This window comes from Lates calcarifer, linkage group LG7_1 (assembly GCF_001640805.2).
Source record: "Lates calcarifer isolate ASB-BC8 linkage group LG7_1, TLL_Latcal_v3, whole genome shotgun sequence".
NCBI lineage: Eukaryota > Metazoa > Chordata > Actinopteri > Centropomidae > Lates > Lates calcarifer.
This window is the reverse complement of record NC_066839.1, coordinates 745,759-767,893: the sequence shown is the minus strand read 5'-3', so window position 1 is coordinate 767,893 and position 22,135 is coordinate 745,759. Positions and strand designations below refer to the sequence as shown.

Sequence of the window (22,135 nt, the reverse complement as noted above, 5' to 3'; positions counted from 1 at the left end):
GATCCTGATCCTGGTTCTCTGTGTCCCTGCAGGGCTACAAGCGTCCAATGGAGGGGATGTATCCTCCCTCTAAGCGTCACGAGGGGGAGGGGTTTGGCGTGCAGCAGTACGGCTCTCAGCAGCCCGACATGTTCGGCCCCCCCTACGGCGGCGGAGGAGGAGGAGGCGGGGGCTACATGGGCCCTGAGCGGCGGCCGGTCCAGGGCCAGTACCCGTATCCGTATGGCCGGGACCGGCAGGGGCCCCCGCAGCACGGCATGATGGGCTCAGGTCCGCTGCCAGTGTCCGGGGGGCCAGGGGAGGGGCCGCAGGCCAACATGTGGCACCCCAGGACAGACATGGGCTACACGTACAGCAGGCAGGGCCAGGGGCCCCCCTACCCTAGCTTAAACCGAGGGGATGACCAGGAGGGCAGGGCCCCCCAGGACAGCCAGTGGCCCCCCAGCCATCCGGGCCAGCGCCAGCCGCCATACCCCCCCCACTCTTCCTCGTCCTCCTCCTCCATGCCCCCCCTGCCGTCCAGACAGCCCCCCTCCTCCTTCCAGGCGACGCCCACCGTCCCAAACCACGTGGCCCGCTCCCACAGCCCTTCCTCCTTCCCCCGGCCCATGGGGGGGTCACTGTCCCCAAACACCGCCCCCTACCTGCCCTCCATGAAGAAGCCGGGGCTCCCCGGCGTGCCCCCTGTCCCCCCGCCCACTCAGGGCCTCCCCCTCATCCACAGGGAGGTCAGCTTCCCCACCAGCTCTGTGGAGGCCACAGCCCCCAAACTGAAGCCTCGACGCCGACTCACGGCCAAGGACACAGGTCAGACGCACGCAGAGCTGCTTCTTCTGTGGTGTTTTATTCAGTCGTTATCGTTGATTTCTAAGCTCTGTGTTTGAATTCGTCCAATCAGGAACCCCTGAGGCGTGGCGAGTGATGATGTCACTGAAGTCCGGCCTGTTAGCAGAGAGCACCTGGGCTCTGGACACGATCAACATCCTGCTGTATGACGACAGCACCGTGGGCTCGTTCAGCCTCACACAGGTCAGACTCACTGTTATTAACTGTCATGGCCGCCGGAGGCAACGAGGCCTGTGATTGGTCGGTTTGGGCTGCTGATGGTGGAGTGAAGACAACATGGAGTCTGTTTCTTTTCACTAAACAACATCTCCTGTCCTCCTCTCCTACTGCAGCTGCCTGGTTTCCTGGAGCTCATTGTGGAGTTTTACCGCCGCTGCCTGATCCAGATCTTCGGCATCCTGGAGGACTACGAAGTGGGAACTGAGGGCCAGAGGACCCTGCTGGGACCCCTGCCTGACCCCCCTGAGGTGGAGGAGGAGGAGGAGGAGGTGTTGAAGGAGGCTCCAACTGTCTCCTCCGAGTCTAACTGCCAGTCAACAGAGGAGCAGAAGATCCTGGAGGAGGTGGAGGAGACGTCACCGCTCAGCGTCACCACTGCTCCGACCGTCGATGCTGAGGTGGTGAAGGACAGTGAAGCGGCCGTCAAGGAGGAGGTGGAGGTGAAGGAGGAGCAGCAGCAGCCGGAGCCCCGCCCCCCACAAGCCAGCAAGTACGACAAGCTGCCAATCAGGATGGAGGAGACGGGGGAGGAGTGGGAAGAGGTGGAGGAGCGCTGGGCCGAGCTCAGCCAACCCAACGGCTTCGTCAGCGGCTTCCTGCACTGGAAGGCCGGGGGAGGAGACTCCACCACCCACATCCAGACACACTTTGAACCCAGCACGGGAGACTTCACCCCCCGAACCCGGCGGAGAGGGAGGGGGGAGGAGGAGGAGGAGGTGAAGAGAGGGAGAGGGAGGGAGGAGGTGAGGGGAGGGAGGAAGAGGCGGAGAAGAACCTGGCAGCCGGGGAGGAAACTCCACCTGAGACAGAACAAGGTAAAAACAGGGGGGAGGAGGAGGGGGATGTCATGGTCTTCATCAGCGAATGACGACCTGATGAAGACCTTGAGGTGTGGGTGAAAGCTCTGGTGCTGCCAATAATATGATTGATTAGAATCATGAAAACAAACTTCAGATTTACTGTGGGTTAGTTGTAGTACTGTTGTTGCCTCTCTCTCTGTGATGATCATGTACTCTTCCTTCCTTCTGTTCTGTTCTCAGGCTCCCTGTCAGAGGTCAGAGGTCAGAGGTCACCAGCTCACAGCGAGGCGGCCCACAGTCCCATCAGCCAGCTGGAGGACGAGCCTCGCTGCTGGGACGAGGCTCCTCTGTCCACGGCCGAGTCCTGGCAGGACTCCCTGACCAAACGCTGCGTCTGCATCTCCAACATTGTGCGCGGCCTCTCCTTCGTCCCCGGGAATGACGCCGACATGTCGCGGCACCCCGGCCTGGTGCTGATCCTAGGCCGGCTGGTGCTGCTGCACCACCACCACCCCCGCAGGAAACGGACACCGCCCACCTACCAGCGGGAGGAGGAGCAGGGTCTGGCCTGCAGCCGGGACGAGTGGTGGTGGGACTGTCTGGCGGCGCTCAGGGAAAACACGCTGGTGACGCTGGCCAACATCTCGGGCCAGTTAGACCTGTCGCTGTACCCCGAGAGCATCTGCCTGCCCATCCTGGACGGGCTGCTGCACTGGATGGTGTGCCCGTCCGCCGAGGCCCAGGACCCCTTCTCCTCAGCGGGCGGCTTCTCCTCGCTCACGCCTCAGAGACTGGTGCTGGAGTGTCTGTGCAAGCTGAGCATCCAGGACTGTAACGTGGACCTGCTGCTTGCCACACCGCCGTTCAGCCGCCAGCAGAAGCTTTTCGCCACGCTGGTGCGGCTCGTGGGCGAGAGGAAGAGCCAGGTGTGCCGGGAGATGGCGGTGGCCATCCTGTCCCACCTGGCGCAGGGCGACTCCACGGCGGCGAGGGCCGTCGCCCTGCAGAAGGGCAGCGTGGGAACTCTGATCGGCTTCCTGGAGGACAGCGTGGCCATGGCCCAGTACCAGCAGAGTCCACACAGCCTGCTGCACGCCAACACGCCGCCAGAGCCGCCCAGCATCAACATGATGTGCCGCGCCGCCAAGGCGCTGCTGGCCATGGCAAAGGTGGAGGAGAACCGGACGGAGTTCGTTCTGTACGAGAGCCGGCTGCTGGACATCGCACTGTCGGCCGCCCTCAACTCCTCGGTGGCGGCCATCATGTGTGAAGTACTGTTTAAAATCGGCCGCTCGTGACACGAACACCAACACAGAGCGCGCTCGGTGGGGCTGGAAGCAGCTCCGACCATGTGACGAACTGGCTCCTATTATATTTTTATTTAAAGAACAGAACACAAATGTTTTTACATACAAATGAATATATATAGAATATATATAGCTCCTCTGCTCCATCCGCAAATGTTTATTTGGGATTTTTAAGTAATTTTAATACAAAAATATTTAATACTTGTATTTTTAATTTTTTATTCTTTTGTCAGTTTGTTGTTTTGTTTTGTTTTAACCAAAGTGTGACGGTGGAGAACACTCGGGTTCTGGCTCTTTGTGTTTTAAACGGACGTGGTTGTTTCTTTCGGTTTGCGGGGCTGTTTTTTTTTGGGGGGGGGGGGGTTAGTTAGATTTGGGAGCGTGGTCAGATTTATTTAAAACAGTGACACATGTTGTAGATAGGCCTCTCTTTTCTCATGTGGTATGACAGAGGAAACACTGATGTTCAGTCATGTACTTTGTTCTGGTGCAATAGGTTTGTTTTGGGCGTTTTTTTTAAATGTGAATTATTTGACCATCTGCAGTTTGACCATCAGTATTTTGCCGAACCACAGCAGTATCAAGCGGCAGCGGGGGGGTGGGGGGGCTGCGTCACTTTCTCTTTCTTAAGAACTTTTTCTGTCTCTTCCACCAATCAAATCTAAATTTCCCTCCACCGTCATCATCCTCCTGTAAATAGACGATGTACAGCTGAGCTCCAACATGGCGTCATGACTCGGTGACAGTAGCTGGTGATGCGTTCACGGTCGTCATTTATAATCACAACTCTGCTCACCTGAAGATTTAGTTTGTCTCTTCCCAGCAGGTGAAGACTTATTTTTTCTGTACTTTAAAGGAACAACCCTCAATTTTCAGGATGTTTTAATTGGGGTGGTGGGAGGGGGCATTTGATTTGAGAGACTGTATGTACAGGAGGTTCAGGGGGTGGGGAGGGGACTGTACTCATCATGTTGCTAACTGACACGACTTCAAAAACAGTTATAACAAATGTAAAGAGAGAAAAAAAAGAAAAATCTTCCAGAACATCTCCTGTTTGATTTGACAAACGTTGTTTCTTCAGTATGAGATCTTTATATGTTCCACGACATGTTAAAGAATAAACGTACATGAACTCTGGTTGAGCACTGTGAACGCAGATCTGGACTGGTTTTGTGGGAACGACTGGAGATCCAACAGAAAAAAACGGTTCATTTACACTTTTCAGTCATGTTCTTAAGCTTTTCTCACCAATGGAGCAAGAAAACATTTGTCCAGATGAAGGTAGTTAAGTTCATGTCAATCAAAGGGTTTGTCCTCTGTACGGACATCAGGTTGTCAGGATCCACTCCACCCTGTCAGACTGAGGTTCAGTGCTCATGTTTGGACTAGAGTCACAAACCACATTTACTAAAATGTAAAAAATGAATTGTTAAACTTGTTGGTCTTGACTTGTTGAACTTGTGGCTCTTGTCTTTGGGTTTCACTACAGACCTGTCTTTACTTGGGACTTGACTCAGACCTTAGTTTGTCTACACTTTATTCAGGATTTGACTTGGAGCTTGGAACATGTTGGGCCTAGGACTAGGACTTATTGATCTGGACATGGGGTTGGACTTGATACTTTTAGATCGTGACTTGGTACCAGTTGGTCTTGACTTGTGACTTGACTTCAAACTTAAAGATCTTGTCTTGAGGCTTGACATGGGCCTTGATTTAGGATTTGTTGGTCCTGACGTGGGACTTGGAACCGGACTTGGACTTGTTGGTCTTGACATGAGCCTTGTTGAAATCTTTCCAGACAAACTGATGATTTGGCCTCACCTTTACTAATGCTAATGTTGCTAATGCTAAGTTAGTAATCATATTCTTTGGTCTCCATGGTTAGTCCCAGCAGTCAGCTGATCTGAACCTTCAAGGCTCTCAGTCCTCGGCGACAGACCTGTCCAGTCTCAGTCTGGACTGAGGCGATGTGTCGTAATCGATGTGAACAGTCGTCTCAGACTTTATTTTGTCCGACTGAAGCAGAGATAATTTAATTTCACACTGACGCAGACTGGAATATTTTTAAACTTGGACTGTTCCTGTTGCACCACCATGTGTTTAAACTCCAAAACAAACCAGCTGACTTCCAGGACGTAAATAAGTAAAGTTAATAAAGGTTTAACAGCTGTCAACAGCTGAACTGTCACATATTCAAAGGCAAGTTTTACTTTTAATGTTTTTAGGCTGAAATGTGAAAGAGAAGAATAAAGCCAGTGAATTTTATTTAAGCTTTTATTTTGGCGGTGAGCTTGTTGTCCGTCAGACAAACATGAGCCTGAACCTCTGACCTTTAATGAACCAGTCTGGAAAATCTTGTTTTGACTCTGAGTTTTTTTGGCTTTTTCATCCTGTTTTTCAGCCTCTCCGACAGAATGTAAAACATCTCCAGTGACATTAATTTCCCAGCTTTAAAAACCTTGACAGCAGAGAAATATGAAGCTGAAATCTTCCTCTGGTTCCAGGACGAATCAGCAGAGTAAACATGTTTACAAAGACTTTATTAACGTTAGAAAATAAAAATAATTTTCCTTTAATTCACACAAAGAGATTTCAACTTAACAAACTTAACTCCAAGGTCAGACCAAAAACTCAAACCTGTACAAGTACTCAACCATTTTCAACCAGGACTGGGATTCTGGGGACCAGGACTGGGACCGGGACAGGTCCAGAGGAGTTTCCAGAATCTGCTCCCTCCAGAGGAACCAGCACAAACAGCTGTTGAGTTTTTATTTTTTAAATCTTGTCTCTTTTGATTCGTCCTCCAGCAGCAGGCCGACGTCACTTTGACTTGAAGACCAAGTCCCAGTCCAGAGGTTCAGGTCCAGCTGAGGCCTCGGCAGACTTTGGGATGGACGGGAAGAAGGACTGCATCTTCTGTCTGAACTCTGACAACTGAAAAGACCAGAACAACAAATCAGCACAGAGACCGGTAGAATTTAAATTGACAAATTTACAGAATTTCTAGAAATATTTCACCTGTATTTTTGAAATTGAGGGCTTTTCTCTTGAAAATTTTCCACTTGATTCAGGAATTTGAATGAAAATTTTAAAAAAAATTTTAACTTAATTTAACAGTTTCACTTTTTAAAATATTTCAACTAATTTGAGAAAATTTCTCAAAAATATTTTGACTTTATTCTTGAAATTTCAAAAAGTTTGAACTTAATTTCAAAATGTCATTATTTTAATGTAAATATTTCAACGTAATTGAAAAAAATGTTAAATCTTAAAATATTTAAACTTTATTCTTGAAATTCCAAAATATTCAATGTTAAAAACTGTTTTCTAAATTTTTGTTTGTTTTTGAAATCATACTTTTTTTAATAAAAAAAATTATTAGATACAAAATTTTTACATTTTTTCCCTCTAACTCTGTCTTTTGTCAGATTAAACAGATTTAACTCTGAACACACGCAGTTTATTATTTCTTATAATGAACAGATAAAGAGATGAACTCTGTGTTGTGGCTCTGCAGATACGTACAGAGTGAACACCAAGGATTTTCCACACGGTGAAACTGAGCAGACCAACTCCCCCCCAGGCAAACAGAGACCCCCACCCCAGAGCTCTGAGGGCCAGCGACGCTCCGCTCTCTGGGACGGCCGCCGTCGCAGCAACTCCCTGAGAAGGAACCAGAGCCGGAAACAAGAAAAATCATTTCAGTGAAAAAAGGTCAAATATCTGTAACACTGTAAACTAAAAAGTATAGTGACACCATGGATTCAGCAAGTTGCCGGAAAATTTAATCAGCTGAATGAGCTGCGATCAGCTCCTCAGAGCATCATGGATATTCAGACAACTCTCACTGTTTTACTGTGATACTGAAGAAAAGTTAAAAACAGGAGGATTCTGAATGAAGTTCTGCAGCTAGAAGGAGCGTCTGTTCTCTGATCAGGTTAATTGATGTTAACTGGCAGAGAATCATCAGAGATAACGATTTCCTCAGGAAGTGGAAGTTTCATTAAATCTAAAAATGTGTTTCATGTCTGAAGCATAATTAGGAGACGATGAGTCATAATTAGGAATAATGAGGTTAAAGCAGAAAAGGTCACAGTCACAGTGAAAATGGCCGACACGCAACCTTTCCTGCATCTCCGAGGTCAAAAGTTAAACTCCATAGTTGCTTTTACAATCTGATGATTTCAGTTGATTTCATATTTATTTATTATCATTTATTATTTTTCTGTAAACTTTTATCTTATAAAATTTAACTCACATAATTTTACAACTTGTCTGAAAAACACAAAGAAATAAAGTGAAAACAAAACAAAAATACAAAATTTAAAAAATAAATAAACAAAACTAAATATTGGTGCAACAGTAGAAAAATTAACTTTCCTTTTTGATTTAAAATTAAAAATATTTATTTCTCTTTGATCAACAGAGCCAAACCTCAAACTTTACTTAAAGTAAAAACATTTTCTTAATAACAATTTCTTATCTTTTAATTATAAATTAGTATTTGAATTGAAAAATGACAAGATATTTAAACTTTATTCTTGAAATTTAAAAACTTTTGAGCTCAAATCCAGTTTCATTATTTTAACTTAAAAATTTTAACTTATTAAAAAAAAAAAAACTGAACAACTTTTCTCAACGTACAGTATATATATGATTTTCTGTTTACTGATGTGTCTTTAATGATATTCAAACACAATTTTATTTTGTTTCCTGCTGTAATTTAAGTTTTTATTTTATAGTTTAGCTTAAATTGAAAGACTTCTTTAGTTTAGTGTCCACATAGTTTTAATAATAGTAAGAACAGTTTGAGGCTCAGACAGAATGTGAAGCATCAGTCACAGTAGAAACGTCTCCACCTTTAATCAGATTTCACGTTTTGTTATTTATCAGCTCGGTGGTCAAAGACTCGACTCAGACGACAAAGACGAGTCTGTGACTGAAATAGATCTGACAACAGTCGCTTGATTGTTCCTCGCGCTAAGTTTAACTCGGACGCAGACGTCCCTGCCTGCGTCATGTTTTAATCAGATCCTGTGAGCGACCAATAACCGAACAGATCAGGTCGACCTCTAGAGGAATGTGTCGAGACGATTTCACCACCAACGTTTTTTATTTAGAATTTATGCTCCGACACCAGTGGAAACTAAATCACATTACTAAAGTCCGTCCACTAAAGTTCTTGTTTTGTCTCTGACAGACTCAGATTGTTCTTCTCAGTGTCTGACAGCATGATGATAGGATTCCTCCAGAGACAGAGCTTTTTATTAAAGAGGAAGATCCTTTTAGTTTAACCACAAACATCTCTATATATCTCTACCAGACTCCATTGACAAAAACAGGGATTTAACCAGGAGCTGCTGGAATACCACTGCCTCCATCTGTTAGTGTGTCTGTGTTACTGTGTGACTTTCAGTGGTGGAAGAAGTAATCAGATACTTTACTGAAGTGAAAGTATCAGACCTTATTAAACCAGTCTGGGCTTTTTTTCTTGGCCAGCGCCAACGTGGAGCCAAATCCTGCGATCATCCCGGCAGACGCCACCGTGGTCAGAAATGCTGCACCTGTACACAGGAAGTCAGGTGACAACAGGTGAGACAAGAATCTGAGCGACATCTGAAGTTACAGTAAATCTGTGAAAACTGTTCTGGTCCTCTGTTTGATCATCGGATCGTCTTTAAAAACATCCTTTTCACGAATGAGGATCTGAACTGTGGCTGATTTGGACTGTCTTAAAGACAGGAGGATAAGAAAATAATATTTCATTAAGTACAATGAACTTAAACCACATGAGTAGCCTCTTGCTTTATTCAAAGCTCCCCAAGGCCAAACTCCATTGACTATTTTAACAGTTTAAAAAGACCTTGTTCTTTTACATTAAAACCTTTCTCATAAAACATAAACATGATGCTGCTCCAAGTTCACAGCACATACTGTGACTTTCTGTTTCATTCACTCAACAACAGATATTTCAAGAAAATTTGAACTTTTTAAAAACTGTGTAACACTGCTCAGTCTAGTCCAGTTTAACAGTGTCAGAGGATTTAACTAAAAAGAAATCAAAACAAAGTTCGGCGTTTAAATGATTAATTAGAAAATAACATCAGATGGAATCAACCCAAACAAGATGTGTGCACCTGAACCAAACTCCATTATATTATTTGACCATTTAAGACCCTGGGAAAGACCGTTAACTCACAAAACATAAAGAAAATTTAGATTTAAATTTGGATGAAGTATTGATGAACATGTAAAGAAGATGTGGGTGAACTGATGGATTATCCTCAGCCGAACTGAACAGAACAACACAGTGTTTAGGGAACAATCTTCAGTCATAATGTTTGGCTTATGTTGATTTCTTAATGACCACAAAAACTTTAAATGGTAGATATTTTGAATGGAGTCTGGAGTTACGTTTTTCACGCACGGCTGAAAAAACATCATATTTATGTCGAAGTGAGCTTCAGATTCAGCAGCGATGATAACCGATATTTACAGAGTGTTATGTATTCTGAGCTGCTATATCCATATTAAATTGTCTGATTTTTAAAAGGAGTTTGGTGCAGCAGAGGCAGCAGGCAGGTCGACATTGCCGTGACCTCGGATAGAAAACAGTAGAAAATCACAACGAACGTCAGAAAGTGGAAACAGTCGCGGTTGACGTGAAGCAGAAAACATCTGTTTTACCCTGTAACATCTGCAGTTTGGCCTCTTCATCTCCCTGAGCCGCTTCTGTCACATTCTCAGCCGTGTTTCCATCAGCTGCTGTCATGTTGCTGCGGTCCGTCTGCGTTTAAACACCGGGTAGAAACTAACCCGGTAGGAACAAGAAGAACGTTGGTTCGTGTGAGGCGCACACAAACTACATTTAATTGTTTAGGATCCAAAAACAGCGCCACGGTTTTTTATTTTAGTTTTTGGTCGAGTGTGTTTTTAGGTAGTAGACAGAATCCTGAACCAAAGATCGTATAATGCGTGGAATTGTGGTGGAAGTAACGAAGAGGTCTCACTCCGGGGGGGGGATGATTCGCGTTTTCAGTTTAGACCAGATTCTTTTATCATGTGTCTTTTATTTGTGTAAAAACTTTATTATATAATTTAAATAGATGTGGTACTGCAGTGTTTCTCAGTATATAGTAGCTTAAATTAGAAATACTCAAAGTACCTCAAAAAGTACTTTATTAAATGTACTTAGTTACTGTCTCTGAGTGAAACCAGCCGCATATATAAAAACCAGCTGCAGCTTTTCATTATTAATTCACCTGAGGAGGATTCCCTCATTGAACTGATGAACTCTTCACTACAGTGACGCTGGAACAAAATGACTAAAACAACTAATGAGTTATTGCAGATCAGTTTACTGTTGATTGATCCTTTCAATTGATTGATCAGTTCCTCTGTTTTATTAACTCTGAAACTTTGTTTCTAAATTCGCTAAACGTTTGTGTCACGTGATAAAAGGTTGATGACGCTGCAGCTGTAACTTCCTGTAAACTGAGGTTTGGCTTTTTCTCTCAGAGTGAGACCTCCTCCTCAGTACAGGATCTGTGCAGACCGGGACTCGGAGCTCCTCTGCGGAGGATCAGGATGCTCTTCACGTCCTCCTCCTCTTCCTCCTCCTCCTCACCGACACAGACCATCTGAACCTCCGGAGCCGCCGCTGTCTCCTGATCCGGATCGTCCAGAACCGGATCCGTCTCTGTCCCGGGATAATAAAGGCTGGATTATGTGAGGGGGAGGGGGGGGCTGTATGGGAACGAGGCGGGGGCGTTGTGGTTTTTTTATTTTATTCTTTTTATATTTTATGTTGGACCCCGTGCGCGTGCATCAGACCACGAGTTGGTGTTTGTTTACGAGAAATTACAAAATAAAAGCCGCAGATTCTGGATTTTAAAATGCGGGATTTCCTCCTGTTCTGGCTCCTGAGAGAAAAACCAGACCCGAGGATTCATGTTGGATCCTGACTGAACGCGCCAGCAGCAGCACGCGCACAGCTCTGATTCGACCCGAACCCGCCTCCGTCTTCATTTACCTGTCGGCTCACCTGTGAGGACACATGTCTCAGATCCACCATGCGGTTCTGGACCAGCAGCAGCAGCCGGGCCAGTACAACCAGATCTGCACCCGCAGCAGCAGCGGCTCGACCGCCGCCGCCGAGGAGCCGTCCGCCTCCTGCCCCGGACACAGGAGCCGGACCCCCCGCAGGAAGTGGCAGGTGTTCCCGGGGAGGAACCGGTTCTACTGCGACGGGAGGATCATGATGGCGAGACAGACCGGGGTCTTCTACCTGACCCTGGTCCTGATCCTGCTCACCAGCGGCCTCTTCTTCACCTTTGAGTGAGTCAACACTTATTATTATTATTATTGATGTTGTTGTTGTTGTTATGACGTTTAAACTCAGTTCCTTTAAAGGTCTTGACCTTTGACCTTTCTTTTTTTTGTTTTTGTTTTGCGTCTCTTCAGTCAGAGGTTCTGGTCCAGAGTCCTGGGTCCTGTTTCATTAGTTTATTTTATTCCGGGTCATGACGCTGTAGAACCACTGGTCTGGAGTCAGTTATTTTCCTCCTGGGGTCAGATTCACTTTAACACTGAGAATCTAAACTCCTGTGACGTGGTGTGTTCACTGTCGTCAGGTAAAAGCCCTCAGGTGTTCTGATTTTCCCTCCTGGTTTTCCGCAGCTGTCCCTTCCTGGCGTCCAACCTGACCCCGGCCATCCCGGCGGTCGGCGGCGTCCTCTTCCTCTTCGTCATGGGGATGTTGTTCAGGGCGAGTTTCACGGACCCCGGAGTCCTGCCCCGAGCCACGCCGGACGAGGCCGCCGACCTGGAGAGGCAGATCGGTAACACACACACACACACCACACACACACACACACACACACACACACTGTGTTGTTGTTTTCTGTCTGAGATGAATCTGAGGAAGATTTCACTCCTGACTCTGATTTCAACTTCTCCTCTAAACTGATCAATAATGAACTGATCTAATGATATGAGTCATTACAGGAAGTCGTTCAACACACTCCTCCAGTCAGAGTCTGTTCAGATGTGTGTGTGTGTGTGTGTGTGTGTGTCAGGAATGTGTCTCGTTGAATCAGTCGTTTCCACAGAAACTGAACGTCACCGTCGAAGCTCTCCGCTCTATTTATGGAACCCTCTCATTATTTTTTCTTTGCTTGTTTGTTTATTTATTTATTTCTGTGGCGGATACAGAATCTGTGGAGCTGTCAATCACCGCAGAGCCGAGGTTTGAAGGATGACCAAACATGGGCATCGATCTGTCTCAGCACAGAGACACAAAGATGTTGAAGTGTGAAGGAAGAAGATTCAGATTCACATCAGAGAGTCAGGGGCTGACACAAAGAGAAAACAGCGACAGTCAGACACTTTAACTGGCAGCAGTCAGACCGACTGTGTCTTTGTGTTTCTGGTAAACAGCTGAACTGTTGTTGTTTGTTTTGTGTTGTTGTTTTCCAGACTCCTCAGGGCTGCTCCAGACCTCCTCCTCGCACCAGAGAGGTCCTCATCAACGGACAGACGGTCAAACTCAAATACTGCTTCACCTGCAAGATCTTCAGACCAGCCGCGAACGTCGCACTGCAGCCTCTGTGACAACTGTGTCGGTCAGTCAGAGAGTGTGTGTGTGTGTGTGTGTGTGTGTGTGTGTGTGTGTGTGTGTGTCAGGTTCTGACCTGTTGTGTTTGTCGTCAGAGAGATTCGACCATCACTGTCCCTGGGTGGGAAACTGCGTCGGACGGAGGAACTACCGCTTCTTCTACCTGTTCATCGTCTCGCTCTCCTTCCTTACCATCTTCATCTTCGCCTTCGTCATCACACACGTCATCCTCAGTGAGTAACTCCTCCTCCTCCTCCTCCTCCTCCTCACTGTGATTCACTTACTGATTTCTTTATAAAAACACCTCAGACTCTTCAGCTGCTTCTTCAGATTCTTTATTCTACTGTAAATAAACACAGCTGCAGGTGAGGGAGGCAACGTAACGTCTGTGTAATGATTAGATTTACAAATGGACCAGACTCCATTGACAAAAACAGGAATTTTACTGAGCAGAACTCAGGAGCTGCTGGAATACCACTTTGTTTGTTTGTTTGTGTTGTTGTGTGACTTTCAGTGGTGGAAGTAATCAGATGCTTTAACTAAGTAAAAGTACCACACAGTAACACAGACACACTAACAGATGGAGGCAGTGGTATTCCAGCAGCTCCTGGTTAAATCCCTGTTTTTGTCAATGGAGTCTGGTAGAGATATATAGAGATGTTTGTGGTTAAACTAAAAGGATCTGACTCTTTAATAAAAAGCTCTGTCTCTGTGTTATTGTCCCTTTGGATCATTTACACCCAAAAACAGCAGCAGGTTTCAAATCTCTACAAACTGATTTTGGTTAAAAAGAACTGAAACTGTTGATTGATGATGTGTCAGTGAACCAGAGGTAAGGTCCTCAGTGTTTCAGCTGCAGCAGCTTTTCATCAGTGTAATGGACGAAACGAGGCTCAGCCATCGATCGTCCTGTGATTGACAGGCTGTCAGAGAGAGGCTGATGCTGCAGTCGGTTTCCTGTCATTGATCGATCGAACCGGAGCTGCAGCTCATAGTAGACTGAACCAGCAGAGTCTGATTAATGTTAGACTCTGTGTTCACCTGATATATGATACAGTCCAAACACCACGTTACAACCTGTTTGTCTCTGACTCTGACTCTTTGGTGGTTTTACTTTCATTTATCTTCCTCTCGTTGGTCTCGTAATCTCATTGGAATTTTAACCAGCCTCTGACTCGGTCTCCTGGGTGTTTGGACTTGGACTTGTCTTGGATGTTTTTACTCGTACTAGTCTCTGTCTCTTGGTTGTTTTAACTCTGACTCGTCTGCATCACTTGTCGATGATAAAGGAAACTCACCAAGTTAAACTGAAGCTGAGCAGACGTCTGCGATGGAATCTTAAACCAGCGTCTGCCTGGAAGGTGGAATAAAACTGATTGTTACTGTCTTGTCTCTGGATCTGAAACCTCTTCCTGATCCTCCCTGTCACGCTCGTTGACCTAATTCTCTGTGGCTCAGGCGGCTGATGTTGTTTTCCTGCCCCATGGGTCCAAACTGTCATGAAACTGGAGCCTCAGGCTGCTTCACATTCAAACTCTTAACAACTGGCAGACTGTCTGAGATAAACCCGTGTCTTCCTCTGAACACTGCGCTGCTTGTTTTCTGTTTTTAGCAGCAGAGCTATAAAAAGACTCAGCAGAGTGTCGTGACTTTGATCTACAAGATGTAAATTTAGAGATCAGTCGCTCTGTGTGCTGACGTCTTCGGCTCATTACTGGAACCCGTGTTGTTGTTGTTGTTGTTGATGTTTACGCTTGTTGTTGGGAGTTTTTCACCAGCGTCGAGGCCTGGAAGGCTGCAGCAGTTAGTCCTTCAGTCTAAAACTAAAGTCCAGTCTGGGGGAGATAAAAGCATGGACGTACTTTTTTAGACCTTTAGATGAAAGGAACAACCTAATCGTTGATTAAATATCTCAGTTGGACAAAGCAAGATTACACAACTTCATCACCTGACTGTTGAAAATACAGTCCTGTTGTGACCAACTAAAGTTTCTGATCCTTCCAGGTTTAGTTGATCAGATCATCTTCACAGATGAACACCACTGTTCTGATGTTTGAAGTAAGAAGCTAATGTTAGGCTATAAACCAACTACACCACGGTCACATGACGTCAACGTCTCCACCACTAAGCTTCCAACTGGTCATTTCATTTAGCTCTGAGCTCTTCTACAAAAGCCTTTCTTCTTAGAAAGTTAGTGAGAGTTTGAAAGAGCGTGAGTAGAAACACAACGAGGCTGTAAAGGTGGACTGGTGAGTAGATGGGTTTTCATGTTAACGTCCCCGACAACCTCTGTAGTCTCATTTAGACACTCGTTAGCAACCGCCTTTTTTAAGACACGTAAAAGCTTCAAACATCAGGAGTGGGGGATTTACTGACCCATTTTATGTCGGAGAATAAAACCTGAAAATGTCTCGAGCTTGTGTTAAAACCACAGACAGACAGCCTGGGTGAGACGTTGTTAATGCAGGTAGTGTTTTGGTGGTGGCTGTTATTATCATTATTTCTGATTTGGATTCAACTGCTGGAAAGTTTTGGACATGCAGTTTTTAATTTCAATGAGACAGGACATCCGAGACATCGGTGGCACCATACTTTATCTGGATGTACAGTTGTGTATCGTCTGCATAGAAATGGAGATTAGTATTGTGTCTAAAAGGGCTGAGGATAGACTACATGCTAAATATTATGAACTAACCTGACTCTTTTCTCTCTGCAGGATCGAACCAGACAGGTTTCCTGAGCGCACTCAAAGACAGTCCAGCCAGATATCCTTTCACTGTTTAAAGGGTGGGTGGGCCCGGAGACACCTCTGATGACTTTAGGATTAATTTAGACCTTTATTCAAGTGAAATTATCACCACTCAAACACAGGTTTAAAGCATTTTGTTTGTGGTTTCATCTCATTGTTTTTTTGTCTTTTCATTTTTCACTGTTAAAGATTCATTGATTAATCAAAACATTACGGCTCAAAAATAGCAGAGTTATTCTTTAATTGTGCGAAGCTGCAGAAACTCAGCTAGAGTCAGTGCTGACACAGAAAATCAAATCAGGCACTAATTACTTCCCATACACTCTCTGTCTGCCTGTGGGTTAATAGTGTGTGTGTGTTACTGATAAATCAATAACTCTAACACCAACCACAGGTCAATACGTCCCATCATGCATTGCCAAGGTCAAACCTTACCCCTGTCACACGCTCTGAGGGGCCACATCTCTGTTTCTACTGTTTTCTGTTTGCTTCCACTGAAGCTTCGAGCTCCCAGCTCAGTCACCTCAGTGTTCCTGGATTTGAAGAAGGTAGAACGAGGGAAAGGAACAAATAAAGATAAAATAAAAATAGACGGAGTCTCTAGCGTTTCCTGTTGGCAGTATATTCTTAGCGGTGCTTTATCTAATGTTCCCTGTGTTCCTGGAAACTTTCCTTATATTGATTTCCAATAATTCAGCTGCTATCCAGATGTTAACTACACGGATATGTTCAAAAACTTGAATATAACGAGCAGTTACCTAATAACTGCAGCAGCTAGTTCAACAGGTAAACGACTGCTGCTGTGAAAGCATGATCACATCCTCGAGAAAACATGTAGTTTTATATTCAGGCCAATGTGGTCATTCAAGAGCGTGATTATTTATTATTATTTTTCTCTCCATGGTACGTTTCTTTAAATTGGCTGAAAAATGTTAAATGTTTGGTGAATCTCATCTGAAGGAACTGAACACTTTCTGTGTTAAAACTTGAGCCTCAGTGACTCTGCTGTGTGATGTAGTTTTCTCCTTGACTCTGTTCTGAACTGTTCTGGAGGTGGTGGTGTGTTTCTTCTCCGTCTGGTCGATTGTTGGTCTGTCGGGGTTCCACACCTACCTGATCAGCTCCAACCAGACCACCAACGAAGACGTGAGTCTAAACTTCACCATTTCAGAATGATGACTTGTACTTATTTGTGCTTGTTAACTAGACCAGCATCCCTCTCCTTTTTTTGTCCTGGTCTGGTCCTGGTCCAGATTAAAGGGTCCTGGTCCACCAAGCGAAGTAAAGATAACTACAACCCCTACAGCTACGGAAACATCCTGACCAACTGCTGTGCTGCTCTGTGTGGACCACTGCCTCCCAGGTCAGTGACTAAACCCAGGACTATCAGGGATAAATTCAAGACCAGAACCAGGACTCAAACCTGTATGGAAACAGTTTTACTCGAACCCTCCATCATATCATCTTCATATTTTCCTCCTCCTCAGCTGACAGTGTGTTTCTGTGTTTAATGAGGACACTTTTCATTTGAGATCTTCCTCAAAGTAATTGCACTCGTCTTCGTCTCCTCAGTCAGTTTCTCGTCTCTCAGCTGTTCCCCTCCTCACTGCCGACAAAACCCAGCTGCAAAATTCATCAAGGAACAATCAGAGTCTCAGTCTGGATCGCTGCAGTTCAGCCTCCTCCTCTGAACATCTCTGTCATATATCATCATTACAGAGTCTGAGGGGAGATACAGGGCGGTGATTCACTCTCTCTGCCTTTGCTCTTTACTGCTGATCTTAACTGCTTCACTCAGCTGCTGAAAGTAAAGCATAATTATGTAGAGATTTAATTAACTGTGTGGAAACAATTTTTAAAAAAAGAGTTGCTTCAATGTAAAATCATGTTTTACTCAAACAAAATTTTCCTGAACTTTGTTGTATCAGGACTAAACTCAGGACAAAAGAAGTCCAACAGAAGTCCAGCAGTTTCCACTGTCCTCTCTGGTCTTTATTTGCAGGATCTGGTTTCAGACTGTGTTGAAAGCTCAGATGTTTGTTTCAGGTTTACTTCCTGTGACAGCTCTTTCCTCCACTTGTTCTAACAGTCACTCGGCTCGTGCCTTCCCTGCACCTTAATGAGAGCATGTGGAATTACGATTGCTAAAAATATCTGTCCCTGGAACAAGTTAACAGAGGGAAACATTCACATTTGTGACAAACTCAAAACTTAAATTTAAGAAATTTGGTTAAATTCATGAACATATTGACGTCTAAAACGCTCGTTAAAATAATGATGTTGATGTTGTGTCCACCCCCTGAACTCCTGAGGTCTAAACAGACTTGTGTTATTGATGAGCTGTGTCCAAATGTAGTTACCAGAGGAGAAAGATGCTTTGATTGATCGATTGATTGGCTGGTTGATTGACTGATTGATGCAGGCTGACGGGAGTCAGTGAGGAGGTGGAGGAGTCAGAGTGAATATATGAGGAGTGATGGATGACAGCGAGTGAGAGCTGCCTGGGGGAGGATATAAGATGGATGGATTTTCAAAATAAGAGCATATGTCAGCAGAGGAAGGAGGAGGAGATGTTTGATTTCTGGGACCAAACATATGGAGACTCATTCATTACACAGTGTTAGATCATCACCAGCTGGTGTGTGTGTGTGTGTGTGTGTGACAGCTCATTAACATGTTGGCTTCACCTGCTGACGCCCCAACAGGTGGTGACATCCATCTGCAGACACATGAAAAAGCTTTTTTTTCCAGGCCAAATAGAGAAGGAATATCAAAGTATGAAGATTAACTGAAGCATCCAAGAAGTTCCTACAGTCAAAGCTTCTTCTTATGACATTTTTAAATTTTTGGGCATCCATAGCCCACGTGCACAAGCCCCCAAAGACACAGAAGCTGTCGGCTTTATTGTATTGATCTACAACTCATTGCTTTTCAGTTGTAGGTTCAGATTCCTTCGGTGTTCATGGTTCAGGAGGTTTTTACTGGGAGCTGAATTCCCCTCAGAGGTCTCCTCCTCTCCAAAACAAACAGATCGAGTGATTAAAATCAGTAAAAACACTGAATGAAAAAGTTTCATGATAAAAATTTATGTTTTTCTGTGACGCTCTTGCATTGATACAGGACGTGGAGAGCGGCTGTTTGCTCAGGTTGTTCCTCTGATTACTGAAGATCCAGACGTCTGATGATTAAAATCCTTCATCCTGTTTAACATTAGAGTTAGAACATTAGAAAAAGTGACGTCAGGGACAGTGATTTCTATTCTTCATCTAAGGTGGAGATGCTTGTTGCATCACATAAAGGTGATGGTGGTGATGGACCATATACAGCAAAAACATTTCTTCAGAATGTTGTGCCAGTAAAGCTTGACTTTGACCTGAATTAGAGATACAGTTTAACTGTGAAGTGACTCACTATCTTTGTGTGTCCCAGTTTGATTGACAGGAGAGGTCTGATCCAGTCGGACATGCCACAGACCACCTCCCAGTCCAACGGGACCAGTACCAGCAGCTACGCCTCCACTCAGCTCCACAGTCACATGGTAGGTGGCGAACCAGAGTGACAGCTGATCAACACTGACATGATAGATGATATAAATCATCAGGACATGGAGGAAAAACCTGCTCAGCTCAAATGAAAGCAAGCAGTCATTTGTGCAAAACTGGAATTCAGTTACATTACAGTTTATTACTCATAAATTTCTGTATTTAACTTACAGGATAACTCTGGTATTTCTGAACCTTCCATCATTTCCACATGTTATTGGGTGTAAATGATTGATAGGGTCAAAAATCTTTAGTTGTATGTTGACTTACTTTAAACTATTTTATATCAGACTGCAAGGAAAGACTATCTTCATCATTAATTAACAGCCTGATTATGAAAGTGACCGACCCAGGAGTCATTAGGATCACATGGTGTGAATGGGGGTTAAGTCGGATGACTGAGAACCTACTCAGACAAACTCAGGAAGTCTCTTGTCTTTCAGTGTGATCAGGATCAATGTATCCAAAGCACCAAGTTCGTCCTCCAGGCGGCGGCCACCCCTCTGCTCCACAGTGACCCCGTGGTTCTGGCCCCTCTGCCAGGGAAGACCAGCACCTTGGGGGGCCCCTGCGCCTACCTGGCCCCCACCCAGCCATCCCTGCCGTCCTGCGGCGGAGACGTCCTGACGCTGAGAGACGCCACCGCTGACTCCCACTGCCACCACCACCTCCACCATCACCACCATCACCACCACCATCACTTTGTCAGCCCAGAGGAGACGCCGTGCACCACACCGCAGGGCGCTCTGCCCTGCCCCGCCCACCTGCACCTCCACCCCCAGCCTCACCCACCAGTCCCCACCCCCGCCGCCCTCTACAACCCCGCCAGTCAGGACGCTCTGCATGAGGACTCGGTCAGAGGGCTGGTTAAACTCAGCTCCGTCTGAACCAAACTGACCACACGTCTTTCATTTAACCTCAGTTTGACCTGTGTTTAAGTTGGACCTCTACATGGGACGTTTCCAGACACATTTTCAGTTTGTGCATAAAAAAGTGTTGATACAAACCAAAGTGAAACAGACGTAGTGAATGAATGACAACGTAAATGAAGCATGTGACTCGGTGAGGAGACAAAAACATTTTTACAACTTTTTTTGATCATTTTCTGGAAATTCTGTTAAAATTTGGATTGAAACTTGAGAGATGACATGACAGAATCCATCTGTCAAGGGCAAGTCAAACAGCTAGTTCCTTTTTTTTAAAGATATGGTACTATATTGCTCTCTGAAAGTTTGATGAAGAAAAGTAGAAAGTCTCAAAAATGGAAAGAGTCAAGTTAAAAAACCTGAACCTCCAAACTGCTGCAGACAGCTTCTGTCTTAATGGCAAATGTGAAGTTTGGTGGTTTTTAAAACCCTCTGCAGTTCATTTTGGTTCATTTCTACTGCCTCTGCATTCATTTTTATCTTTGTTAAACACTTTTTAAACTCTCCATACCTCGGTATATATTCTTCTCATTTTGCCATTTTAACAAAGTATAGAGCTGCCAGGAACCCAAAAATAAATGCAAAATGACACAGCTGATAGAAATGTACAAATCTTCAGTGATAATGACTCACAGTGAGTCGTTTCACTTTTTATACGCACAAATACAGCAGGAAAAATGCTAGAAATGAAACTATAGTAGTTTGTGTACATTTACAAGCAATTTTATCTCAACTGGTTTTTGTGCCTTTGTCATTGAAAGTCTGGCTGTAAAGAACTGTTTTCAACATTTCTTTTAAAACCATTTTTATGGTCAACAGAAGTTTTTAAAAAAGCATAAATATGCTCATGGACTCCAGAGGGTTTTAAAGAAAAATGTAACAAATGTAAACACCGGCATCAAGGTTTGCATGAAGTAGAAAGCATGCAACAAATCTGAAACTGTAAATCACAGACTCAAAACAATAATTTTGAAAAAAGAAATAATCCTAATCCTTTTTCAAGATAACCAGTTTCACCATTTTTTTGTCTGAGGTCAGCCTGCTGATGGACCAAAGCCATATTATATCCTCATTCACTTTCTGCTTCTGTTTATTTAACCATGTTTTTTTTTGTTGTTTTTTTTACCTCTCCAGGATCCTGATTTTATCCTGTTGAAGACAAATTCTGTTTCCTGCTAAGAGCAGTGAACATTTTATCCAGAATAAGCTAGTCCAGTGCCAAATGGACTGGGACCAAAGTCACGACTGACTGTTTTGGTTGTGAAGTCTGTGGAACAGTTAAGGATTGACTGTTATTCTCAGAAGAGCTAACTGACCCCACGTAAATCTTCAGGTTTTTGTTGGATTCTGCGGACAAACAGGAAGCAGAAATCAGAACCGAGTTTCCCAAAAAACGTCTGCAGACCAGAGTTCATGCTTAATGGCCGACCAACGATTTAAGGTGGCAAAGTTTTTCATCTCAAGTTCAGCTTTTGATGAACCTGTGGATTCACATCACTAACTAGTATCACATCTGACAGAGCGAACACTGAGTGAATGGACAACCAATGAGTCCAAAATGGAGGATGCTATGTTAGCACAATAACTGTGTGTTAACATTTTGTTTTATTGAAGCTCCTCTGTTGGAGTATAAAAGACAATAAGACACAGGAATCAGTTACTAAACTGTACAAGCTTTTTTTGTCCCTTTAACAACTAAGCTAAGCTAATGAAGGAGTTTTTTAACTGACCAGTAGCAAACTTAGTTAGCTCATAGCTTTATTTTCCCTCTTCAATATCTTTTTATTGAACAAAATTGTGTACAATGGGAAAGTAAACATGTCAAAAGAGAGAAAATGGAGCCAAACTATTGTAACTAAGCTAACAGTTAGCTCGCTAGCTATAGCAGTTCACCTACTACCATTCAACTGGTCTTTGCAATTGAGCTTCTGGCTTCATCTGTTTCTATTGGACAAGCGAATGTCACTTTGTGGTAGAGCTGTTCATACCTGGATTTAAAACAGGCAACATTTTGTGGAGATTTCAGTTTTTTCGCTCTCAAAGGATTTCCTTTGAGAGCGAAAAAACAAAGGAAAACAAAGGAAATTGTTGAATTCAACTTGAATCAGTGTTGTAGACCAACAGTAAGGC

General features: G+C 44.5%; 3 protein-coding genes and 1 long non-coding RNA gene across 4 annotated transcripts in view; 2 read left to right on the top strand and 2 right to left on the bottom strand.

Annotated features, from left to right (window-relative positions):
- arid1b (AT rich interactive domain 1B (SWI1-like)) overlaps positions 1-4,324 on the top strand; it is a 36,509-nt gene extending 32,185 nt beyond the window's left edge. The window contains 5 exon segments of the mRNA XM_018674588.2: positions 33-807; positions 899-1,029; positions 1,179-1,814; positions 1,817-1,880; positions 2,106-4,324. Of these exon segments, the coding sequence (XP_018530104.1) occupies positions 33-807; positions 899-1,029; positions 1,179-1,814; positions 1,817-1,880; positions 2,106-3,163 (2,664 nt within the window). The 3' untranslated portion in view covers positions 3,164-4,324.
- A 1,371-nt stretch (positions 4,325-5,695) lies between these two features.
- tmem242 (transmembrane protein 242) lies at positions 5,696-10,080 on the bottom strand. Its single transcript, XM_018674589.2, has 4 exons — positions 9,860-10,080; positions 8,636-8,736; positions 6,698-6,835; positions 5,696-6,106 (listed from the first exon to the last, which is right to left on the bottom strand). The coding sequence occupies exons 1-4, from the start codon at positions 9,942-9,944 to the stop codon at positions 5,993-5,995; spliced, it is 438 nt and encodes a 145-aa protein (XP_018530105.1). The 5' UTR covers positions 9,945-10,080; the 3' UTR covers positions 5,696-5,992.
- An 88-nt stretch (positions 10,081-10,168) lies between these two features.
- Positions 10,169-22,039, top strand: LOC108882223 (palmitoyltransferase ZDHHC14-like). Its single transcript, XM_018674590.2, is given in 11 exon segments — positions 10,169-11,509; positions 11,852-12,012; positions 12,219-12,220; positions 12,650-12,754; positions 12,756-12,795; positions 12,884-13,021; positions 15,505-15,553; positions 16,581-16,683; positions 16,791-16,900; positions 18,967-19,075; positions 19,523-22,039. Coding segments are annotated over 11 exon segments (1,542 nt in total). The 5' UTR covers positions 10,169-11,228; the 3' UTR covers positions 19,967-22,039.
- On the bottom strand, positions 11,600-13,002 carry LOC127142631 (uncharacterized). The gene is made up of 2 exons (XR_007813559.1): positions 12,865-13,002; positions 11,600-11,996 (listed from the first exon to the last, which is right to left on the bottom strand). It is a non-coding gene; the product is annotated as an uncharacterized LOC127142631 (long non-coding RNA).
- Positions 22,040-22,135: the final 96 nt, after the last annotated feature.